We start from the raw sequence: 16504 nt of genomic DNA on the forward strand, positions 1-16504 counted from the left end.
CTGCATTCACAGACTTCTGGCAAAGTGTTTGCTATCCTGATATTTACGCCAGCCAAGGTAGAAAATTAAATCTATTTTCAGAGTGGAATTGAGAAGGCAGCAGATCCAAACCTGGTTGAGAATGAGGGTATGAATTTCTCCAATATATTTTCAACATAGAACACGAATAAAAGTTTCAAAATCCCAAAAAACACGTAAGGCATATTTAAACAAACACAAGTGTATAGTGGCTAAATGTGCGCATGCGTAATAGTAAGGAGCGACTGCGAATACAGCCTAAATTTTTGCAGAATGATAGACTAGTCAGTTTGCCTCAGAAAGCTTTCAAATCTTTCGAGGTTGCGTAAGACTGTTAAGTAAGCGCCTTGCACCAAACTTCAGATGACTTTGCAAAACATCACATGAGCAAGTTCCCACGTTTGCACAGCATGTGAAATATCCCTTTGATCACATTCCGAGATCTCATTAATAGCCTCAGAAGGTTTTCTTTCCCTAGAGAGCATGTCATATCGAGTGAAGGTATTTTCTTTCATTCCACACTTCATTAGAAGCAGACAGGTTGATTAAAGGTTGCTACTAACAATGGGCTTCTAAGTCGGTCTTAATCTAAATGTGTGGGAATCCTACGTTTCCCTACCTGTTAGGGGTTGAATTATTTTATCATGGTTGTATCTTGTTTTAACTCAAGTAAACTAAATAAGTAGCCCAGCCTAAGGACCTTATAACAGTAAAAAATAATTTTGATGATTTTACAGGATGAGGAAACGCCCTTTCCTAAAAATGGGAAACTTGATAAAAATAATAGAAACGTTGGTCAAGAGCACAACACAAAAAAGACAAGTTAAAAAGTGCAGGGGTAATGAAAGGGAAGTATGAAAAGGTACTTGGTAAGAGTGTATGTATGTATGTATTTATTGCTTGTTAAGCGCAGCTGTCACCCAAAGGGTATCCTGGCGCTGAGACCTATCCATACATCTGTTACATAAGCTACATTACTCTGGGGAACAAGTAAGTCTTAAGGTCCTATGTAGAGATATAGTTACTGGGATAAAGGTAAAAGTAGAGCTAATAGGTTATAGAGCCTTTGATACAAGCAGGGTCATAGGACTTGAGTAAATGAAAAACATAGTTGTGGGTGAAATGGGAGAACCTACTAAAATAAAGGAAGAGGACTAAAGATAGGAGGATAGAAAAGAGTACATGCTCACATTCAGGTCACATTCAGGTTTGATGGCCACATGACTGAGGGGCCACTTTAATGTACTACATCTTTGATACAATTATGTACTCCCGATTTGGATGAAGACGTGGTCTCATATTATTGGTCTTTTACAATTATTCCTTGAGAGTTTATCATTACCCCAGGAGGACGGTTGGGCCTGCTGGTTTAATTATATAGTTCAGGCCATCTTTTCATTTACCCATCACTACTTTGATTGAGACAGTCCACATGAGACGATAGGAGGTACCCGTGCCAGGACTTTGGGACACCTTTAAGAGTGAATGACGTTACAGATGCAACCTCCTTCTCTGTTTTATATATAAAAACTGTGTGAAGGCCCGTGTGCCAGAATTAGAGGAACTGCTGGCCTTCGCTGATAAAACAGGTTTAATCTTCATTCTTTCGATGTATATAAAGATTGGGTAAAGATGGAATGCATGAACGGTTTGGCCTACCGTGACCTGGGACTCCATGTATTAAATTTCACGAGATCTTCTAGCCCTGACGAAGTTCCATTGGAACGAAACGCGTTGGCTGAGGCCCCTTTTTGTAAAAAAGATTGGAATAGTAAAGAACTTAATAATTGAAGACTTTGGAGATGTTCTGAATATTGCTTCTTTGTGCACCGTCTCTTTAAAAAATAAAAAGTTTGGTATCTGTCGTACAGTGGTGCATAAGTGTGGCAAGCTCCGGTCGTGTGTTGCACATAATCAAGATTGATTTGTTTGACTGAGAAATTGAAGTGCCTAACCAGGGTCAGCCGCACTGTTTGTTTTTTTAGATATATTTTTCCTGTGCCCAAAGTTCTCTGCCCTGCGACATACATTTCTAAGACCCATACTAGCCACGCAGGGATTTAGGCAAATTAGACTGGTGTATTTATACTTGCAGCTTCTGGCCACTCCTAACTTGCACTATTTTGTTTCCCATTTTGAATAGTGGGTCTTATGTGCATCTCGCTAGCACTGTATTCCATTTCAGGATTTTATGTAGATTTTCAGTGCTTGTAAATATGCAGTGTTTTAATATGATTGTTGTCTGGATATACTTTGTGTTGATCTGGCAGCTTATTAACTTAAGGCTGTTTGTTTTCAAAATGAAAACTTTTCGTATGTATGTATATGTATATGTCTATGGCTACTATTTGAGTTACAAATGGCGCTCCAGTGCACAGCACGGGTAGACACAGAAGAAGGCAATTACCGAAACGCGTCTGTTTTGTCAGTAAAATAAAGAACACTGCTTTGCTGAAATATCCCGTGAGTGCTGTCTTTTTCCTTGTAAAGAGGAGAATCCCTTGAAGCTGCAATATATATATATATATATATATATATATATATATATATATATATATATATATATATATATATATATATAGTTTACCAGTCCAACTCCAAAACGATTCAAGGAAGGCACTGACACCGTGAATTCTGCTCAAGAAAGGTATTTATTCCATCATGCTGCACAGACGCGTTTCGGCGGAAGCCTCCGCCTTGCTCATATATATATAATGCAAAAAAAGAAGCAGGGAACTCTGTGTAGACCCCAAGGTTAGGTGAGGAGCAGATGCTTTCTATAGAGCACCCTACAACACCACCAACACTCTGAACTGCTCATCTCAAATGTCTGCTTCTCCAGCACCTAGTTACCATAGGAATATTTTTTTGTTTGCTAAGACCTTTAATGCCATATGATAACTCTTCATGAAACTTTCCCCAAAAAATGTTCATCCACCTCAACTCCTTCCATGAACGTTTCAGGTTTGATCTCTCAGCGAGGCCTGAGAAAATAGAGGAGTGCCAAACACAATTTTCCCATGGGAATTTTTTAACAATGCTATAGTCCAAATGGCTGAACAGAATAACCCCAAATGTGGCTGATAGCTGGATTTTGGTCAAGAAAGTGTTCCTTTTGTCATTAGGTGTCAATCTGTTTAGTAGTTTTTTAGAAACTAAGGTTTAAAATGTCTGTATATAGCCACTGTGGAGGAGCCACAAATCCAACAGATCAAAAGATTGGTTCTGATTGACTACCACCACATCAACAAAGATGTGGCAGCAGCCATTTTAGGACTTGGGGACTCAGCCCCCTGACCTGCAAAGAAGGTTTAACCCCTTGCATGCTGATGACAGAACGGTTCCGTCATCAGCGACGGCTGAGCTGTGCTGATGACGGAACCGTTCCGTCATGACTCCGCCCGCGCAAGGCGGAGTCAGCATGGGCGGGGAATTCCCGCCGCACGCAAGGGGTTAAAAAACATATAGGAAAGCAAGGAAGGGACTACCTGACCCCCTTGGCCTAGTGTAGCCGGTCCGAGCCTAAAACTTAATTTATTTTAGTGGCGCCATGGCTCCTCTGCTTTAAGAATTCATGGCTTGAATTTAAAGCCAGGCTCCCACAGTAGAATCATTGGTATTGTATTAGAAGAGGCAGTAGAAATATAAATGGGAGTAACAATAGAATGAGCACAGAAGTATACAGAAAATTAAAAAATAAATCTCTTATTGTGTAAACATGGCTGACAAGCAAACATCCATGAATGTAAGAATTAATCAGTGCCTATAACTGACAGTCCCTCCACAATTTTTGAAGAACCTGGTGTATAAGATAAATTTGAAAAAACATTGGTTCATTGGGGACAGTTAGTCCCATAAAAGTATCTTTAATGATAAAAGGTTAAATTCTATAAATTTACATACGGGACTTTAAAACAACAAAACACTGAACTCCTTTTGAGAATTGTATACAATGAAATAATGAGTTATGTGGGTTCGACGGTTGGATCAGTTTATGTGCATGCACCATGTTCAGCACGGTCAACACTTTAGTTTGCACATCTCGGTGCACCCCGCACATTCTTTTCCAAGGTTAAGAAATGCCTTCCGCACCCAGTCTCCAGGTGACTACTCACTCCAAGCAACTGGAGCAAACGTAAGCAGCATGCGAGCCACACAGGAAAACAGCATTACTAGGATTAAGACACTGGGATCGAGTGCGGCTAACTAATCCAAGCATACTAGAAGCTAGCTGTACGTGCGGATAACCTACTGCGGGTGTACTTTCTACATGAAATAACCACACCCCCTTCAACGGGATTTCGATTTACAGCTGTCTCTGCCATCCTCCAAAATGCTAGCTGCTCACACACCTGTCCTGATGATGATTTCAACTGAATGAGATTGAAATGTCGTTGATCCACCTAACTCCTGAATTCATTGCATAACATTATCAAAAGGAGTTCAGTGTTTTGTTGTTTTAAAGAGATGCCTTTTTTCAATGTTCGGTCACTCACTAGAGCACTTTTTTTTCACTTTTTCTGTGAGCCCTGGAACGCGATAATTATACAAAAAAGAGCCAAAAAATGACATAATATACTGCAATAATTAAATTATGTGCAAAAAAGCATTGTAGGCTGTCCTGCATAATACTTGCCTTTCTGATTGACTTTGCAATAAAAAATGCACAGTGCCAAGACGAAATCTAGTCATTTGAAATCTATGCTGAGAATTCAAAGCAAAAGACAAGGACAATTGCATCACTGGGATGGAATGGGTATCGTTAGGCTCAATTAAGAACACTCGCCCTTGAGTTAATCTTCAGTGGTTGCCCGATGCCCTCTCCCAATAAGCTTCCTTAATTTGGACTTTAGCTACTTACTGAGTCATAAGGTCTAGCTAAACGAGATTATGATTTGGTACCTGAATGGATTAGGAGCTAAAAACAACCCTGGAGGTTTTTTAGTACCACTACATGAGAGAGTGTACCAAGTAAGTAAATGATTTGTCTGAGTAATAAAAATCATCACAAAAATGGACTTGAAGCGCTGTCCACTCTCTGCCCATATTTTTCATTGGCTTGTGTCGTTGTCCTTTGAAACGTTGGCTTCTGATTTGTTAATAGGCTTGTTGGTCCCTCCTTAGTTCTGCCTTTTCTTCATTTGTAACCTCCCATGAGGACTGGCCCTTTTACTTCTGTAGCTACCCAGTATGTCTTATTTAGTTTGTAAGCACTATTTTCTTTAATGAGTTTCTCCTACAGCAGGCACGACATGCTGTCCTGCAACATTCAGTGCGTCATGCGTGCTTTCACTTTCCAAGCAGCCCTGGACAATGGCAGCCCCATTTTTTAAATGAAATAGGTCTTGCAGCTTAAAGAGTTTGAGCTATTGGCATTGTAAATGGCAATGCCTTTTATCTATGTGTTAATTATCAAGATACATCAATAAAAGGCATTGTCATGTAAAGACTGCAAGGCGACAACAAGAAGTCTTTTCTTTGAGTTTATTGGATAAAAAGTAATACGGTCCAGAGGGCCCAGGGAATAGGCGTAGGTTGAGGAACCATGACAATACAAGATTCCAACCACTGTCATATAATGTAGAGTACATTTGAAAATACAAATAACACATATAACACAAGGCACAGTAATATTATCAAGAAATACGCCACACCACATGTCATTTACAATGTCAATAGCTTAAATTCTCGCAGATGCAAGACCTGGTGTTTGCATTGTTATCCGCATAAACAGCACAGCACTGATTGGTGGTTGTGCGTTAAGTGGCTTATTATAAAATATTGTTTGGCATGTGTATTTTTTTTCTAAATTTCCTCGTTAGCTACTAAATAGACATGAATTACAGCATACTCCGTAAACTGAGTCATTAATTAATGAAAGTAGTACACCAAAAGGCTATCATAGTAGTTAGTTTTGTGCTATTCACAACGATTGTCATGCAATTCAGGAAACACCTGTCTTTGAGTTCTTTAGGGGAGTTTGAATGAACTTCAAAAAGTGACCACACCAAATTATTTATCAACATTTACAAGGCATTCTTCCTGGTAAATTTAAGCAGGCTTAAGCTTCGGAAATTTACCTGGGAAAAAATGAGGGGGGGGGGGATAGGTGACATGTAGAAATTAATTTGATGCACATATTGGATTTTAACTATTGACTCGTGATTGGTGCATGTGAGGTGCACACCTGATTCACTCAAGAAGAGGAGTAGTTTTCCCGATTCTTATTCATGTGTTGATTAAAAGACAGTAACATGTTTTCTTGGAAGCCAAGTGTTTGTAATGGGCACAGTGTGAACTCCTCCGTGAGTGCTAACTGTTATATGTGACGATCTTCTGATTATGTGCAATCTTGCGATTTTTTTAAACAAAATCTCATGTATTTCTCAGCAGTATACTTTGGGTGTGCATCTGTCCACAAAGAGGTGGTTGGCCCCCACTGCCCTTGTCTACCCAAGGTTCAGGTAGAACGCCCACTTTGTCTTTATTGATGTTTTTTGATGTGAGTTATTCTTCTTTGTAAATATAGTACACTTAGTTGCATATGTTACACCACCATTTTAAATGATAGGGTCTTTGGGATCCTTAGGTAGGAGGAAAACGTTTCACAACAAATATTACGTATTTCATTAGCTGGAATGGTGGCTGATTAGCATATTTATACCGTTTTATGCGGCTATTGCATCTACTTAAAGCATAAAATGAACTGTTAAGCAATGCAATGTACAAACTATTATCCATTCTGAAATGTGAAGATAATGAGCCGTGCACACTGTGTGTTAAGATTTGTATGGGATCACAAGAAACTTGGGTATTTGGTAGAGTGATCCTTGTTACAATCTTCCAGCCACACATGTGGTTGAGCTCCAATACCTTCGTGACCTCCACTGGCTATGAATCGATCAAAGAATTCAATTTAAAACTTTGTGTTACATCTTTAAAATCAAACAAGGGGTTGCACCACCGTATCTGCAAGAGCTGATCCATCTCTACATTCCTTCTCGTCCCCTGCGCTCTACAGCTCATGGGCACTTTGTGATCCCCAGATTTAAATTAACAAGAATGGGAGGTTGTTCCTTCTCTTGTCTCGGCCCCAAAATCTGGAATTCTCTTCCTGTGTCTTTGAAAAATGACTCGTCTTACCTGAGCTTTCGAAGAAATGGCTTTTTTAACAGTAAATGTGCTTTGACCCTCTCGCTTTCTAGCAATTTGTGTGCCAGGCGCCGGGAAATCCTTTTTGGGTATCTGTGCGCATTACAAATTTAATTTAATAATAATAATATGATAATAATAATAATACCATGGTGGACTTTCACACTGTAAAATGATATTTTTCTCCCTGGGATCTACATCTTGATCAGCTTGTCTGCTCTAACTCCGAGGTTCTGATCTCTTTTTTCCTGTCTTCTTCTCAGGCTGACTGGGAACGAACCCTTGACCATCCTCCCTCTGACTTCAGAAACGGAGGAGGCTGCAGTCAAAGCATATTACAAGGTGTGTGACCGGCTGAAGCTTGAGCGGAAGCAACGCAGGATGTGTCGACGAGACCCAGGGGTCGCTGAGACCCTCGTTGAAGCCATCAGCTCCAGCGCCCTGGAGTGCCAGTACCAATTTCGCTTCGAAAGGTGGAATTGCACTCTGGAGGGGCGATACCGATCCAATTTACTCCAAAGAGGTAAGTCCACCATGCACAAGGAAGGGTATACTCTCTCTAATTGTCTGTAAAATTACGTGTCCTCAATAAAGTGTGCCAAGGTTCAGATTTTCGCCACCCAATGAACTTCCCAAAATTCTGTACTTAAAGAGCATATTAATTCACAGTACCATTTTGTTTTATACACTTGTAGGTGTAGATATGCCAAAGCCATTAAACATGTACACATATGCTTTTTTAAGATCAAAAAGTCTCAAATATGTTAAATTCAAGTTTTAAACATTGCTTCACACTGTCATAATAGCAACGCATCATTAACATTTAGCTATTCACTTTTAAAAAAAGAATATCTTTGTAAATTCACTCGCAAAGTCGACTTCACAAATGATACAAAGAAAACAAACATTTTAAATTGAGTTTCATTCCATGTCATTTATATAAAATCCTTCTGGCACAAAAATGTGCATCCTTAGTTATGACCGTCCACAACCATAATGTGCCTATAAGTGTGTAACTTAAGTGTTTTTTTTTGCACATATAGTGAGACTGAATAGATTTAATCTGTAGATCTGTGTGCCTGACAATTTGGTAGAGTTTTGAGCTCTGCAAAATATTAGCATACCCAGCTATTTTGCACAAGATAAAACTCCACTGTAAGTCATACATACGTTCTGTTGTTTGCTTAGGGTGCATGTCAGTAACTATTATATTCTATAGAAATGGGGAGAGGGTAAGAATGGATTGGTATTGATGATACACCATGTGTGTTTTTGTAGTATGGCGCTGGAATGATTTGTTGGCTCAAGAGTATATCCCAATAAACCAGGCACTGTTGGCACAGGTAACATCGGGGGATGGTGGGTGGGGGGGGGGGGGGCAGTGGCAGAGTGGTATGGGTGGGGGGCAGACAGACGACGGGATAGAGAAAACAAAATAACCTCTTACCCTGCACTCTGCGCAAGGTAAGTGGTTTTACTTCTTTTTTTTATTTAACTTTCCCTATCCTGTCGTCTGTCCTTTTCCCCCCACCCACCTTGCTGCGCCCTGCCCCACCCCACCACTGTCACCTGTGACAGCCGCACCTGCAATAAACATTTTCCTTCACTAGAGAAGGAATGTCTAGGATGCCGAGTTTGATAAGATTTGGCCACATACAACATGATATGGCCATGAAGAAAACATCTCTGCTCAGTTGGGTCCTCTGTTTCAGTCACCTTGACACCATGCTCTTCAGTGTTAGGGTTGCAGCATGCACAAAGCACTGGAATGATGGAGCACAGCCATGAAGATGGGTCCACTTATAAGGATCCTGCCACTCGCATCTGGTAATTTACTCCCCGGGAGGTTACCAATGTCTGTGTCCTGGTATTTCACTTCTGATGCAGGCTGTTGGTCTTTTTTACCAGATAAGGAGAACTTGGATAAGTGGCATCACTACACCAGAATGTAAACTATCTTATACACAGCATGATATTCATCATCAGCATCACTTTACTTTATATTCAAATGAGACTCCCCCTTAAAGGGGACATGGAGTGAATGATGTCACTGTACCTCTCAAAACCGAAGCAGAACATCAGCAAACAAAACATTCTACAATGCCTTTGGGTGAGGGATTGTGAAGCAGAAATGGGAACATGGAACAGTTCTATTTTTCCTACACTGGATGACCCCTTTAAGAAGGCATTGGAATACTTTACAATTTGTGATGAGATAGGATGACAACAGAGAGCAATGTATGCATACAGACAAAGCCAAATAGAAAATGTTGTTTATAGCAGGCAAAGCACAGTAATAACATTTATGTGCACCTCAGATTGCTTGGGAGAGAGCTGCATACTTCTATGTCTTGACTTGAGAGTGCAAATCCCATTGTCTAGGGAGTAATATTGTCTGTAATTGGTAGACTTGCAAAACCCTTTGCCTCATTTTCAAATGCTTAGATGGCTCAGCATTTATCTACATATAGAACAAATTTAAAAAATGCATACACTCGAGGATTCTCTGTACTAATTTCCTCAACCTCCTCGTGATCCTGAGAAGCCACTAAAAATCCAGAGGAGATAGATAAAAAAGAGTGGCAGGAACTCACCTTTTGACAGTTTTTTTTTTTGCAGTGCATACGGAACTCTCAAAACACCATTTCTTTCAAAAAACAAATGTAAACCTACCTATTTAAAACTTCGCTCAACCCGCCCTCCCCTCAGTGAAATCCATTACATGTGATACAAAACTTTGTTCAAACAACAAAAAAAAATGTATTTTCATAGGTATTTCAGTGATGTTCCCTGAAGCAGCAAAGCCATGTTGAAAGAGGCAAAAAACTTTCAACTGGGTTTCTCTTAATACCGATGTTAAGGGTCAGGAACCTGATTAATTCTCTCCTGTTTTTGATGTATTTCGAATCCACCTATGTGGGTCAAAGAGAAACAGAAATATTCTCTGAATTGGCCACTGCTTGACAGTGTATGGGGGCGGTTCCTCTACAGTGGCGGCTGGTGACATTTGACATTGGTAGGGCGTAAAAGTTGCGGATGAGACGCGTTGCGAGTGAGCAAAGCGAGCGTGAACGTCATAAGAGGGTGGGGGAGATTATCCTGAGAAAAAAGAGCGCAAATGGTGCATTTTAAAGACCATTTGACGAAGCAAAACGGTTTATAAAGCAATTGTGAAAGTGTAGACATACATACTATAGTTGACATCACCCGACAGGGCACAGGCCAATTGCTAAAACCGTAGTTAAACACTGCTCCATGCATTCCGTCAGTCCCTCTTGAAAACTAGTTATTTTTAGAGCTGAACTAAGGCTACGATATTTTTTAATTTTTTATTCATCATCTCAAACTACCTTTCAGCTGGGATATGCAAGTATCCAGTCTTTGAAAAATTAAAAGCTGGACAGACTAGAACAGAGACATTGCCAGGCATTCATTCTTTGCAAGGAAACTGACATTTTTGGACAACAAGGAGACTCTGAGATAAAAGTTAACCTATTAACCTCTTTGTGTGGCCATACCCTGGGGAGTACATGAAAAAGCCTCCAAACCCAAAAATAACTGGAAAGTAACACTAGTCTACAACCAAGTTTAAAAAAAACATGCAACACAATTGTGGTTATTCAGTCTTCCTATGCACAGACACATTACATTAAGAGCGGTTGAAATTGTTTTCACACTAGGACACGACTGTAGGGCACTTCAATCATTAATAACAAATAGTAAATGTTACACCATGTATCATGCGCTTCCATTGTGGTTTCAAGGCGCCGATGACAGGTGCTGCCGTGCTGCGTCTGTTCTGGGACCAGATCAGCAGAGGGACGCAACACTCCCCCCCCCCCCCCCCCCCGCCCTCCCCAGATTGCACGGATGTGCACCCTCATTGCGTGAGTCAGGCAAAGACCAGCGTAGCAGGGAGCACCAGCCTCTCAGAAGTATAGGTTTTGCCGAAACACCACAGCTGTGTTGATTTACACGGAGATTATTCCAGCTGCAAGCCAGCAAAGTCTGCAGGTGGAATAATCGGGGAAAAACATGCAAAATTGGCACTTAAGTCCGATTTCCGAAATCTAGGCCCCAAAAACTCATAATTCATATTATTGCCCTGTACTAAGAATTAACTTGAACTCTGATAACAAGAATTATGAGGCAGGCAAATAGCAAAAAAATTGTTACGGGCCACTCGTAATGAGGACCTACAAAACACACAGACCATAGCGTTTAGTACCCTTTTCAAACCATTATTCATCATGTGAGGAAGGGACGGTATACTCTGTAAACATTCCTGCCCCTATAATGACTACAGTGTTTTTAACATTTGATTACTTGTTTGTGCCGGCCGGGCTGTGCCATCATTTTGTAACTCGTGTAACGCAGTAAGTAATTTGTCAATTGTACATTTGTTTTTTAATGGGTGTCTGAAAAACTTCAGCGATCACGTCACACAATCCACCGTAGCTCATGTAAAAGCACATCATCACAATTAATTAAAATTCCCTCAAACAAGCTACAAAAGTAATTATACGATAACGATTTTCATTTGCCATCATTTGCCACAACGTCACGCAGTCATCATTACTGTTGTGAGTCACAAAGCCTCGAAACCAATGATAATATTTATGCGTGCGTTGGCGTTAGCACGGAGACTGTGTTACAGAGTCAAAGGTGTTTTCTGAAAATGTGCACTGAATCCAGGCAGTCATAGTTTTACCTCTTTAATTCTTGTTTTACACGGTCAAGGTGGAGTCTCTGTCTCTGGCTCCGACTGCAACTGCTGCCTTTCGGCTTGCAGGGTCAGCTCAGCACCAAACATCCTCGTGTGCGCGGTAACTCAGCCAATCCTGGCGCAGCATAACATCGCCACGCCACTGCGCCAGGATTGGCAGGGCTAATACTGCCCACAATGAGACCCGGCTCCCCCGGGTCTCTGCCTGTGTGACGGCTAGGGGAGGAGGAGGAGGGAAGGGGCTATTGCGTGTGTGCGCATGCGTGGGCAAGTCATAAAAATGACTTGTCCTGAATGCGCACACTGCTGCTGCCCTCCCTGCCACACTGCGCTGATAATAAATCAGTGAGTCACACGCTGCCAGCCTGCCACTCACTGCCGCAGGCCCGCCCCCACACCTTCCCCGATTGCGATAGCTACTCCTGTTGTGCGCTCTGCGCTGCGCTCATAATTTCACTTTTCAATTTGCAGGCAGTGTAAGTGACAGCAGTGACAGTCGTCCATGTGGGTAGTGGGGCAACGCCCCAACGCCCCCAATGGACGAACCGCCACTGTTCCTCTACTAGGGCGGAGGTGTGTCTCCCCTCGGCTTTCTCGCAGTGTGATAAGCAGAAACATAAAATGTTAATAACTTTCAATTATTACGATTTTATTTTTGGTTGCAGGCGGGTGGGTGGGTGGGTGGGGGGGCTACTCGGACAGCAGGTCGGAGAGTAGTGGTGTGCCTGCCCACTCCGAGTGCACAAAGACTGTTTGGTCGGCCCCTTTGAGCCGCCCAAGCCAGTCATGCGCACTCTGCCCTTCTCCATGCAGGCTGCAATGCAGCCTACATGGCGAAAATGGCCTCCCCATAATCCCCTGGCTGGCGGCGTCCTGACCAATCACAACGCTTCTTGTAGCATTGTGATTGGTTTAGGGGAGGGGAGGGAGGGAGCCTGGCTGCCTGCTTCTGCTTCCTATTCCTGGAGGGCAGAAGAGCAGAGAAGACGCGGGACCCGGCGGGCAGAAAGGTACGTTTATATATATTTTCTTTATTAAATCAAACCCCCCCGCGTGACTACTCCCTCCCCGTGCGACCCCCCACCCTCGAGTCATGCCTGCAGCAGCTGGTGTATGTGCTATATATATGAATCCAAAAGAAAGCAAATAAATATGACTTGAGACACAGTGAAACTACAGACAAGGTCGGATATTTGGGTGATGTAATAGAGGGAATGTTAATTCATCACTTGCTGGTGGTCTTCTTCTGACTTTTTGTTCTATGATGAGTTTCTACCAAGTAATCCCTGCCCATTTAAGGCCTCATTTATGAAAAGTGAACAGCGATGCAGCACTTTTCATAGCGCCTCTCTTGAGAGACCATTGATGCGCCAAATATACACTATGGCGCTCCAAGTCTCAAGGATTGACGAGATCCGTCAGGAATCCTGACATATCTGGTGGCTCAGTAATGACGCATTGCTGTAGTGTAAACTGAAGCAACTCCAACAGTGGTGCAATTACATATGGGCAAGACCCCGCATCACTCCTTTCGCCTGCTTGAAGCAGGCAGAGGGATTGTGACGCAGTCAAGTGGTATGAGTGGCGCCACTTCTACGAGGCTTTTTTTACATGGGCACGCCCACCCTGCATACATTATACCTGACGCAGATATAATGTAGTGCAGGGCTTTACAAAGTGATGCATCTGCCTAGATGCGTCACTTTGTGAATAGTGTGCAGTGTGGCGCATTGATTACGCCATCGCAGCGTCACAAAAAAGTAACTCCACGCCAGCGCAAGCCCTCACAAATAAGGGCCTTACAGTTTTCCATCCACTGCTCATGCCTAGAACAGACTTATTGCTCAGCGTGCACATCCATAAGTCACTCATTACTGTGCAATTCACTATCATTAAAGAACAACGCATCTGCCCTGGTTGTGTCTTCATTTTGTTGAGATTTAATGATAAATCTCTTCTAACATATTATGCATGATGCTCACTAGGCACTAACCTATCAAGACATACATCAATCCATCGTAGTAGTATCATTTCCGGAAGAGTGACTGGTGAATGGAAAGAAAAGAATGTGGTCCTACCTCATTTGTCAAAGTCTTGCACTAAGGGGTCCATTAGGATGACGGGCGGACTTTGCCCGCCCGTCATCCTATCGTAAATCGGGACCTCCCGCCATATGGGCGGGGGTCCCGGGGGTGCCATTAAGATGTGCCCGCCACAGTGGCGGGCACATCCTGTATTTTCAGCATTGTGGCGGGCGGTGCTCTCTGCACCGCCCGCCACAATGCTGAAAATGCACTTTCACATTTTCATTTGCAAAGCGGCAGGCACCGCGCGGTGCCTGCCGCTTTGCAAATGACAATGAAGGGGGGTACCACAGGTACCCCCCATGTGCACCCCCCCAATTGTACTTCACTCTGGGGGCCCGCAGGGGGCCCCCAGAGTGAAGACTGCATGCCTTTCCGCGGCGGCATTGCCGCCACGGAAAGGCATTGAAAAATGCCCATTATAATATGGCTGGCGGTGTCTGAAAGACACCGCCACCATATTATCCCTTTTCCGCCCCGGCCGCAAGGCGACCGGGGCGGAGAACAGGCGGGCGGTGTTTCCCACCGCTGCGGTCCCCTCCGCCATCGTAATATGGCGGAGGGGAATGCAGGGAAGGATGTCGGGCGGATTGCCTCCGCCAGGGTGGCGGTGGCCACCGCTACCCTGGCGGAGGCAATCCGCCCGACATCCTAATGGACCCCTCAGTTTTGTGCGGCGAGCATGTGGCCTAAGGGCCAGAGCTGTTGACTTTGGAGCTGGGGAACCAGGTTCAAGCCTCGGCATTCGATCAACATCCTGTGATTCTAGGCAAATCACTTCATCTCCCCCATGCCTACCAAAAATCAATGTGTCCTTACAGGTACTCATGTAAAGTGCTCCAATACCTTCAGGTCGAGTTTGCCCTATAAAAAACTGCAAAAATGAAGAAACAAATTGATTCTGCTCCCGATTGTGGTGCATTTAGTGGTCCACCTTCCTATAAAATTAGCAGCTCAACACATGTAGACGTGTAGCAAGCAAACAGAAAGCACTGGGCGAATATTAAAGAAATCGAGCTTCTTCTCCAGGTCCTAAAAACAGTCTGCTTGCCATAGGTTCCTAGCCAGGTCTTTTCCTGCCTGTGGCTAGACGAGTGGGGTGGAAAGGACGTGGTGACGTTGTGTTCTCTCTGATGCAAGGCAACACACGGCACAACCTTTTCTGTTTCCTGGTAACTTTCAACAAGTCGATGATGTAGCGCCATGTGGTGCTGGCAGAGCTCACTCAATAATGGCGCGAGAACGTGCCACCGACTGCCAGATGTTCTGCATTGAAAGTGTAGGGGAAATCATGGCCCGGCCACAGTCTTTCCCTGTGATCAGGAACAGATGTTAAGGTTGCTGCATCCAATAACCGCATCAATAACTGCTAGTGGGGGATGGAGGTCAGCAGCACAACCTGATGCTCTGAAGGATGGGAGCAGACTCAAGAAAAGCTATCTCATGGGCCACTGTCCGTAAATCCAGGGGAATCCGAGTTCTTAAATTCAGGTTCCAGAGTCAGCAATACCTTGTAGGAGATGTATGTGCCAAAGGATTAGGCGTTGATTAACTCACCATTTTGAAGGTGGCCAATTGAGGGCGGAGGAATGCTTTGCTCTAGTCTGGTAAGTCTGATACCGAGCACATGAGAATTATGAAATTCATCAGGGCGTATAGAATATTCATATAATCCTCGGCTGTTCTTACGTGAGGATGAGCTAATTGGCTAGTCCTTGTGCCAAAGTAGGTTTCAATAACGAAACCCATCTGAAACAACATTTGTACTTTGGCGACCAAAGCATAAAAAAGTGGAAAAACACTGCATTTTGATCGGCTGCAGGTTTTTACTCGTGGTTCTGCACTAACCTCGGTAGTGCAATAGGGCTTTTCGTTAAAGTATTTGTTTCCCTCTTGGAAGAATTTCATTGGCATCCCGTTCAAAAACGGATTAATTTGTAAATCCTTAGCTATGGTACACAATGGCTTTTGTGACTTGGGTCATAATTTTTATAAGAAGACATTTATTAAACGTGCCCTGCCTTTGAAACTTGATTCTGCCTCCTGTCTTCTTTATGGAGTCCTTATTTCCCATCAGACATTCAGATTGCAAGATGTCCAGTTGTGAAACTTTTTTTCGCTTCACCTCCAAATATTCCTAATGATACCCAATTTCAGAAAGCTTTAAGGACCTTGCTATGTAGGCAGTATCCAGGGATTCTGGACCACATCCTTCATTGTTGTAGAGCGTCTTGATGCCTTTGTAGGTAGTGATAGTATCATTCGCAGCCGTATAAAATAATTTAACATGACATAACATGATGTAACATTGTATGACCTAAAATGACATGAGATAACATATCTGTAATATTGTTGTGCTACTCTTGATGTTAACTATGCTGTGGTACCAGAATAGATTTGTCTGACATAAACCTAAACATTACGTCCTACTTGTCGTTTAGAAAAATATTTCCCAAATGGAGCTAATAATAGAAAATCTAAACCCTATGGGAAAATATTTTTGAAAAAACAAATAGTTATGCCA

General features: G+C 42.7%; 1 protein-coding gene across 1 annotated transcript in view; it reads left to right on the plus strand.

The window, feature by feature from the left end:
- The window catches only part of WNT9A (Wnt family member 9A), a 235902-nt gene that overhangs the window by 154617 nt on the left and 64781 nt on the right, over nucleotides 1-16504 (plus strand). Inside the window, exon 2 of the mRNA XM_086941069.1 lies at nucleotides 7434-7693. Within this exon, the coding sequence (XP_086797195.1) occupies nucleotides 7434-7693 (260 nt within the window). The remainder of the gene's footprint in view (nucleotides 1-7433; nucleotides 7694-16504) is intronic.

Source organism: Lissotriton vulgaris, chromosome 10 (assembly GCF_964263255.1).
Source record: "Lissotriton vulgaris chromosome 10, aLisVul1.2, whole genome shotgun sequence".
Classification (NCBI taxonomy): domain Eukaryota; kingdom Metazoa; phylum Chordata; class Amphibia; order Caudata; family Salamandridae; genus Lissotriton; species Lissotriton vulgaris.